Source organism: Galleria mellonella, unplaced genomic scaffold (genome assembly GCF_026898425.1).
Source record: "Galleria mellonella isolate WM207_F2 unplaced genomic scaffold, CSIRO_AGI_GalMel_v1 utg266, whole genome shotgun sequence".
Classification (NCBI taxonomy): Eukaryota; Metazoa; Arthropoda; class Insecta; order Lepidoptera; family Pyralidae; genus Galleria; species Galleria mellonella.
In genome coordinates this window covers 37246-47324 of record NW_026442061.1, presented here as the reverse complement: position 1 = coordinate 47324, position 10079 = coordinate 37246, and the positions used below count along the sequence as shown (strand labels likewise).

Genomic DNA, 10079 nt, shown 5'->3' with positions numbered 1-10079 from the left:
GTTGCGTCCATGGTACTGCTCATATTTATAGGCGACGGTTGCCACTTTCCATCAGCTGGGCTTGTCATGCCAGATTGTTTGCTATTCTAAATTGTATAAAAAAATTATATATATATATGATGTATTAAATAACCCAAATATATTTACTAGACCCATCTGATTTTCATACAGTAGTATAATATAGGAATTATCAATAAAAAATCTCATCGGTCACGAAAGTGAGTTTTTCCACCGACTTAAAAAAAGTAATTCTGATGTATTTTTTTATATTTCTTACTTCATAACTCCATCGGTTTTTTAATGGATGATAATGGAATGGCAACCGCGCTTGCGCCAACGGTATACGTTAGCGGATCACCAGTGAGGGATAATAGGTGAGCATAAAAGGGCAGGTCAATTAGCCCATCGTAATGAATACACTTGGAATTCAGCACAATGGTTTCCAGGGTACGCGACCTAACAGGAGGGTATCAGGGGAAAGGGATTGTTAGTAATAGGGTCAAATAGCCCCATTACTAGCAATATACCCTGTCAGGTCGACCTCCACGTGTTTCCCCCAGGAAACCATCGTAGCTAATTCTAGTTAAATTCGTCAGGATGGGCTAACTGACCTGCTTTCATCCTCATTAGTCGTCTATCACTGGTGCCCCGCCACTGTATACCGATAGCTCAGATGGGGTTACGATAACATTATCATCCATTAAAAAAAACAAGAGGGAATGGCGAAACAGTATACACAGTATACTGTTTTTTGTAATAGACTTTAATTTGCATAAAAAGATACGTAGGTAGGTAAGTAGATACAACACACGTAGGTATTATTGTATTTTTTTTTTTTTTTTTATTTACGCTAGAAGTCAAGTCTTAATATTAGGTACATTATGTAGATTTAAATATCACTTTGTACATAATAAACTAAATGTTAAATAACACTAGTTTACAAAATTGAACTTTTTTTATACCCCGAATTAAATGTATAAAAATATGGTAATCTACCTTCCTTAAATCTAAAAGTGTTAGTAGAAATATTTTATCTCGTCACAATTTCTTTTTGCAGTCAAATGTTTTTTTTTTTAATTACCTAACGTGTTGACAACAGTTTATTGTTTATTCGTCCACTTTAAACAATAATTATTTTTTTTTGAATTAATTTAAAATGTCGAGTAGAAAGTGTAAACAAAATTCTAATCTTATTGTTATGTTTGTGAGCAGTTAATATTTTCAAAAAAGAGAAGACCCATTGTAGATTCGTTAAAAAGTGCATATCTTCATTATTTTGGATTTCCTGTTGCAAATCAAGATAAAAAGTGGGTGCCTCATGTGTAGAGTGCCTCATGCGAAAGCTGTAGAATCATATAACTCCAGTGGTCATCAGGAGAAAACGTTTACCATCAGTTTGGTTCACCAGTGCTATGAAGAGACCTAGTAATCATGAATATGATTGTTACTTTTATGTTATGAAGACATTGAGATATAATAAATTATTACTAAGCCCATATTACATTCGAAAGATCTACCATATCCAGTTTGTTCCCGTAATTTGAGTGCAAATATACTAGACGACAATGAAAGTGATGTTGAATTTAAATCGATTATTAATAATAATTAAATGATCTTATAATAGATTTATAATTCTCTAGATCTTAAGCAGAGCTTCTTGATTCTGCTTGGAAGGCATTCAAAATGGTTGTGAAATTTTTTTTAATATATTGGAAATTTTTCAAAAGATGTTAATAAACATGTTGTTAAAGAGTCATTTTCTACACTCGCATCTGAACTTTTTCCATGAAAACTTAAGAAGTACGAGTGACGAATAAGGTGAACGTTTTCACCAAAATTTAAAGATCGTCATCAATGATTTTAGGATAAAAACATGTTACGAGGGTTACTGTTGGTTCATTATAAGAGAAACTGATTCAAATAACTAAAAAAAGAAGGCAAAATTTGTCATTTTTCATTTTTTTTAATATTCATATCTAAAGTATGTATTGCAGTTAATAAATATTTCTTAAACCAGATGTGACAGATTAATTTTATTATTTTTTCTGGATAATTCTATCTAAATTAATAATAAAATAACAACAAACTGGGGTATGAAAACCGTGTAAACTAGTGAATTTATTCGCTAGGTAATTAGTAATTACAGAGTAAATATTATTTTTGTATATTGATTTAATTCGAAATTACTGTCAAATTAGGCAACCATTGACTGCTATGTACTAAATAGTAAAATTTTAATTCGGTAATAATTATGTTAAAACGAGTACCTTTCAATATCTATGTATATGGTATATGAGTAAACAATAGTTATATAATATTCTTATACCTTCAGTTTTTTAAATTGCATGTTAATATTTTGTTTATTTTTCTACATACCTACACGGATAAGTAGACATCGATTAGGTGAGATACGATCACAGTTATCTAAAAATCTATATTGGAAATAAGTCGGCCAATTTATTATCGGCATCACGTGCGTATTTTGGAATCAACCCTAATGATAAGGCATGATAACGAGAGTACCGCGAGGACAGTTACGCGGCTAACAAGCGCCTAGTCGCCCGGCGGATATCGGCAGGCATCGCCCGACCGACGACGGACTCGGGCTCCGGACACGGTCTCATCAATTTCTCTCCTTTTCCCTCGGCTTCTCGGCTACACTGTTGCGCTTGCGCATACCTGCTCCTTTTTTTGTTTGTACTCCCCTCTGCCCTCTCGGCTCGCGGGCGTCGCACACCAACACAACGTCTTGTGACGCGCTCTGAGACGCATGCACGTTTCTCGGTTACTTTTTCTACGTTCGCGCGTAAATATTCACGAATACAATGAGATCTTTCATCTAACTCACCGGATATAATCTCCCAATATGAAGTGCTTCACCGCGATCCTTTTAACCGTAACCTTTGTGACTGGGGCCATCTCTGAGGCGTCAGTACGGACATGTGAACCTATCAAAGTGGCTATGTGCAAGAATATCGGTTACAATCAGACTGGAATGCCTAACTTGGCTCGACATACGCTGCAAGCTGACGCTGATGTGACCTTACAGACGTTTACACCACTCGTGCAGTACGGGTGCTCACCCCAGTTGGATTTGTTTTTGTGTACAGTATACGTGCCCATGTGTACAGATAAAGTTGCATTACCAATCGGACCATGTAGAGGATTGTGTGAGAGCGTATACGCCAGGTGTTATCCAGTGCTTAGTGGATTCGGTTTTCCCTGGCCTGCAGAACTGGACTGTTCATTGTTTCCCGCGGAAAATAACCACGAACACATGTGTATGGAAGGTCCTGGAGATCACGCACCGCCTGTAGGTACAATATCGCTGGATTCATCAAATACAGGCAGGCCAGGCGCATGCCAGCGACTCGTAAAACCTAAAAACTGGGTGTGGGTGCGTGGATCGGGTCGGTGCGCGCAATTCTGTGATGCTGAAGTATTGTGGGAAGCTGGAGAGCGACGAGCTGCAGAGGTGTGGCTCGCGACTTGGGCTGCATTAAGTTTTGCGTGTACCTTGGCCGCGGTTGGAGCACAGTTGGCTTGTGGCGACCGAGGTGGAGCTGGCGAACGTGCGTTGGTACTGGTAGCCCTGTGCAGATGTGCCGCAGCCGCTGGATGGGGTGTTCGCGCTGCGGCGGGCCGTACTGCCGCTGGTTGTGCTAAAGATTCTATTATGCCAACACGAATGTTGTTAGCACACGATGGCCTGGCTAATCCCAACTGTGCTGTTGTCTTTCTTCTCCTGTATTATTTCGGACTGGCTGCCTCTGTTTGGTGAGTGAATATTTTAGTTATTTACCTCCTAGATTTATCTATGTTTATTTTATTATTTTTTTTACAATTAGATACATACGATTATATTTAATAAATAAAACAGCATTAATTTTGTTCATGATTTAAAAGTTTAACAGTAAAACCGAATATATGCGAGTATTGTAACATATAGTTAGATAAATAAACAAGACGGATATTGTAAGAATGCAAAAAGTTGCAGCGTGTAACAAACGACACCTCTGAATAGATAAAACCTTTACTAAGCACAACGATGCGACACAATAGTTTTGCTTATTGTCCGATAGACGATACCTGCGTCTATTGTTGATATTCCTGTCCTTCACTTTGTCACCAATCAATTATATTTAGTCACTTGTGCTTCAAAGAATATCTACTATTGTAATCGTGTATAAAGCTTTTACAAACTCAAAAATCTGTTGGAAATAGATAAATTACCCGCAGCTCGTCGACCATCATTTGAATAAGAAATGTATGAAAGGAATGCACGGAATACGAAGGCAGGTGCCTATTTTTCTCAAATCTACTCAAATCTACTTACAAAGTCAAAACCAACAAAACTAATACATAACGAATCTATTTACTAAGGCGTACCTAGGTCCGCTTAGTTTCATACTTGTTTAGTTATTGTTCATTCATTTGGTAATAAGTCATGCTTTGTAAGGAAATCAAAGGTTCCTTTCTAATCTGGTATTGTATTTCTCTATGCCTAATAAAGTTATTCAAAACTAGCTGTATGTATGTTATATAAATTTATAATTCATACTTTTGAAGTCATGTACCTTATGGGATGGATAGTGAATTAAAATAAAGAACAAAAACCACTATTCTAATGTCTTGCTTCATACACTTTCGCAACTTATAAATAATACGTACTGCTTTCAGATAAACCCATTGCCCCTCAGATAGTACAATATTTACCTACAAGATTTGTCTGATTATGATAGATCAAAGCCTTCTCTAGTACCTATTTGCGTCCTTGCAATTTCGCATTGTATGTTTCTTTCATCTTTCATTCGACATCTCTTATATATTACCAGGCAAATTATGGATACAAAGCAAAAAGTAAATTAGGAAGTTGGTAAAACAAAGTAAACTTAGTTTGAAAATTAAAACAGAGATATTAAGTTCTCTTTCCACATATCACCAAAATAAATCAGGCTGGTTTCGAGGAAGTGTTGCGTAAAAGATTAGAAGAAGGTCGAGCCATAAAGTAAAACGAATTGGGAAATAAAATAAACGAGGTCCAATAAATCACGGCTAGGCGACGGTGGTGTGGTAGTTGGGAGAGACTAAACATGGCTCACGGCACGGGATGCGCACGCTAACCATGCTAGAAGCTTAGATATGGCACTCTCAAAATAGATATATCATAATAAACAGAATGTTGAATATTAAATGTTACCTTCATAGCGTTTTTAAAAATATTCACACTAGCTGTGCCTGCGACTGTTTACATGACCGGTATATACTGATTGATCGGAATATTAAATACAAACAAATACTGAGTAAGTAGTTATATACATGCCACATTTAATGATAATAAATACACTAAGAGAGGGAAAGTGACAAATAATCTCACTTTATAAACTCACCTTAATATTGTCGCTTTGAACTTCATAGAGATAAATTATTAAAGATTGTCTTTTGTGCATTATATTATATCGATCTTATATTTTATTGGTTTACACAAACAAATGTAGATGCCTATATATATTCTACACATGGAGAATATGATTCGAACAATTTTTGTGGGAAATTATTAGAAATGGTCTTTTCGTAGCTTTATAGTTTTATTAAAAATTATCCAAATTAAATATAAATTAAGATGTGGAAAAATATTAAATGACATCATCAATTTTGTTACTTAATTGACAGCTTCCACTGCATAGGAAATGAGTTACAACCACAAAAAATGTGAATACGAAGCAGCTGTAAAACTTCATGTGGTTGTAACAAAATGCATTTTCTTGACAAGGATACACAAAAACTAGCTATGTTGCTTCTTTCTGTATGATACTTTCAACTTAAAATCAAAGGCGTAGAGTTGATAATTTATAAAATAAAGATCATAAAATCTGTAGCCGACCGACGCCATTGTGGACGTGTAGTAAAAACATATAGCCTCAGATTTCTACATAAATATTTGTTAAAATGTTTAATTCAATTTATTGAACGACATCAGTATGTCGTTAAAAAGTATCTTTAGAAAAATCTAAATCCAAAATGCTTGAGGGCAATTTATCTTTTGTCTAATCTAGATGATCTCTTACGTCTCTGATTGTCCTTGTGAACAAAGTTTTAATTACACAATTAATATAATTATGATACTGTTGTATGATAAATATCTTACTTTTCCTTTATATGAGATTATGCTTCCACTATCAACGCAATCTTAACAATTTTAAGTGACAACTTTCCTATTATTTCTATGTGATTAAGGACTGCCGGGGTTCCTCTTTCTGTACTTTGATTTATAGAACTTGTTATATTTATAAGACTAGTCTTCAATATATCTAATCCGGCGATTTTATCATTATCGATAATTTTTTGGTCTGTTATCTTTTCATTGTAGATGATTTATGGTCAAGAAAACACCATGTAGATTTAATATAATTTCCTGAATTTACAGAATGACATACCTACTTAATACTTGAGTCGAATAATGTGACACTCTATTTCTCTGCAATTTCATCACTAAAACTTAGTAGGAGATATTAAATTTTAGCTGCTTTTAGCAGATTGTGCTTAATTAAAGCATTCACTAGGCTATTTCACGCAAGGAATTACTACCCTCTCTGTTTGTATATAATTAACGTGATAATGAAAAATAACAAGTAGGTACTCATTCATATAATCTACTTAGTTATCTGCAGTTATTAGCTTGACGTATTGGAGAGTGTAAAGTTTAATTAAACATTGAATGCTGACTGACGTCCTGGGTCAATAGTAACGGAACAAAAGAATCGAATAAAAGCTTTGACCTTTTGTTAACAACCGGTAGTACCTACCTTCGTTTTTATTATGCACTTCAGTTCTTCGAAAGTGCCATTAGCTTTTACTATTCATGTAAATATTCACAAAAATCCTCAATTTCTTTTATATTTAATTTATTTATTTATTACAGGAACCCTATTCCTAGAATGTAATAATTTTAGTAGATGGCTATTTTATTATAATTTATAAATAATTATAAAGTGTTTACAATAAACTTATATAATAGACTTAAATGGCAGTGTGCGATTGCTTTATTCCACAACAGATGATCTATACATTTTTTTGGAAATTCATTAAATAAATTGTTTAGAGTTTCTTTATATTTACTTTATATATATTTACTAAGTATTTTTATAGTGAGTTGGTAATCATTGCTTATAAATTTGTATGTATTTCAAAAATCGGCCATTGATTTTAGTGTTTTAAATTTAGCAACTGCCTTGTCCACATAAAATCAAAAGAAATCCCACGACGTAATTCTATAAATATAGCAGGAACGTAAACGGTTTCGGCACTTAACCCAATTCTCATCATCATAGGAAACAAAACATTTTTACTAGAAATATTTTGTGCCATAAATTATAATTTTTCTCACAATACTGAAGTAGCAAAACAGAGTATAGCAAAAAGTAGCTCTCTTTTATATTTTAAATAGATGAAAATGGAATAGTAATCCTACCTGCGTTATTGGTATACGCTGGTGGAGCGCCAATAAGAGATGACAGGTGAGAATAAAAGCAGGTCAGTTAGCTCATCGTGACGATTTCCATAAAAAAATTAACCCCAAATGTTTCCAGAGAGAACCGCGTGGAGGTCGACTTGATATAATATGTTGTTGCCAATAAAAGCTAGCTTTATTACTAATAATCCCTTTCCGCAGCTCACCTTATGTTATCATTGTATTTATAGAATATCGTTATCGATAAGAAATAAATAAATACACGTGTCATCGATAGTTGATGACAGTCTGTCGGTAATAGAGTAATGCTGAGGAGTATTATACTTTATATATATAATAATACTTTGTAATCTGTGTGTTTACCTTGATATTGAGTACTCAGTAATTCATAATTTGTTTCAGCCATTCATTGTTTAGTGCCAAAATAGGTCTTCTTATACATTTAAAAATTATAGATAAATTTAGCTGTAAACTGAACTGTAATCAATTTATTATTTATAATATCTATAAATAACTTTAATAACTAAACAAAATACGAGTTAAACTAGCGAATTGATAAATAATATACCAATATTATTTGAAATTTCAAAAAAACTAACTTTTATTTACAATCTTGTCCGTGTAATCGAGATATGTATAATGCATAGAATAAAAAGTAACCTATGTCCTTCTCCACCCCATATAGTACGTGTATGTATATTAATTTTAGTATTTCTTTAAGAGGTTAAGAGATATACAAATTCATTTTATCATTTTTTAAATTCTCCGTGTGGACTCAGCATAGAATAGGCCACCCCTTCCTTTCCCGTGGGTGTCGTAAGAGGCGACTAAGGGTGGGCGAGAGATGGGTAGCAGCGTTCCACTTAAAATATCTTCAGAGTAACTGCGGTTGCCAATCTGCCTGCCAAGTGTGGCAACTACTGGCAAAACCCCCTAAAGGGGAAGTTTATGTTCAGCAGTGGACAGTTAAAGGCAGATATGATGATGATGTGATGATTTATGATCTGTAGGTGCTTTTTATTTATTTATTTTATTTTAGTAAGGATTTAACATTTTAAAATAATAAATGTTAAGGTATAAGTCAATTAAATTATGCTCTTTTTACTTATAAAAGACGTTTTTCAAATGCAAAAAACAAATAAATAAAATACCGAAATCAGAAGGCGGATTTATTGTTCTATAAAATTGCGATATTTTATGGAGACGATCAAAGATTTAATCACTTGAGGTGGCTTCCTTAATTATACACGTCAGCGTTGTTATCCAATGACACCCAATTAATTTGGTCGACAGCCAAACTTTAAATGCACGATAGCTACACGTAAAGACAAACATATGGAAAGTAGTAAATCTCAGTTTATGGCTGGCATTATTAATTTCTCGGAAAGCCAGAATTTGTTACAAAACCGACTCGTTATGATAATTTCAAGTGGATTTATGTTTGTCGGCGTTCTTTGATTATAGAACCCCGAGACAGATATTAATACTGCATTGATTACATCTACTATGTTTCTATTAAAAATTTTGGATGTTTTGTATGTGAAGTTTCTTATTATTTAAAAAAAAATAACCATCAACATTTTTTTTTTTATAACAAGTAATACTTAGATATCTGCTGTGTGTGCACAGCTGTGCTTGCACGACTGTGTTTCGGTATGAAGGGTTTGATTTAAGATATGGTAATGATATTTCTATGTATGTTTCCATATAACACATTAATCTTCAGGATTCAATATGAGGGCGTCACAGCATTTCATTACTATTCATGTCCATACGCGACGGTTACCACTTCCCATCAGGTGGGCTGTCGGCTTGTTTGCTCTTTAGAGTGTTATAAAAAATACTTCTCATAAAAAAGAATTTTACAGAAATGATTGACATTTAGTCCCTACTCCCAAATTAAGGGAGACGGTTAGTTTTCTGTTATTCAATGGAACTATTTATTCACCGCTTTACTGCTGTTAGTTGACCGGCTCGAAGGACCAATTGTCATTCCAAACGTAACCTACGCGCAAAACTGGTCAATTACCGAGACGCTCGATAGTTGTTCAATAACAATGCGTGGTCCAATTACAAGTAGTTATCGCATTTTATTGACACATGAAAAGAGCCGGTTTAATTGTTTACAACGAACGCGGAGACCTACACTCGCCGCGAAGCCTCCTGCCTCTAAACTAGCCTATTAACATAATAACAGATCGCTGTGCACGGAACTAGTTAGCCGAACGCATATTGTGGTCGCGCCGTAATGAGAAACGTCAAATTGGTTTTGTATTCATGCACTGAGCTCTGCGTTTGACGGAACGTCAAGATGTTCCGTTATGATTTGTTCACATAGAGCTGAATTTCAGGTTTGGATTAGATCATAATTTAATAGCGTGAAAGACGTTAAGTCATATTTCGAATTTATATATATACGTATATAACATATAACAATGAAATCAATTCTAAAATATCACTAATTATTGTCCAGAATATTTCCCCTGCAATGTTATTCCCTATCTTTAATATCAATAAATTTAGAGATAGAATAGTTTGACTACAGAATAGATCTTGTTACATTCTTACTAACTACTATAGTACTACTTCTAGATTTTGTATAATGAAT

At 34.1% G+C, this 10079-nt stretch overlaps 1 protein-coding gene across 1 annotated transcript; it reads left to right on the top strand.

Moving 5' to 3' along the window:
- Positions 1-2518: 2518 nt before the first annotated feature.
- Positions 2519-3810, top strand: LOC128200752 (frizzled-4-like). Its single transcript, XM_052895132.1, has one exon. The coding sequence runs from the start codon at positions 2867-2869 to the stop codon at positions 3779-3781; it is 915 nt and encodes a 304-aa protein (XP_052751092.1). The 5' UTR covers positions 2519-2866; the 3' UTR covers positions 3782-3810.
- Positions 3811-10079: the final 6269 nt, after the last annotated feature.

Excerpts from the sequence above, each read along its gene's own strand:
- LOC128200752 (XM_052895132.1), top strand. The coding sequence starts at position 2,867 with ATGAAGTGCTTCACCGCGATCCTTTTAACCGTAACCTTTGTGACTGGG.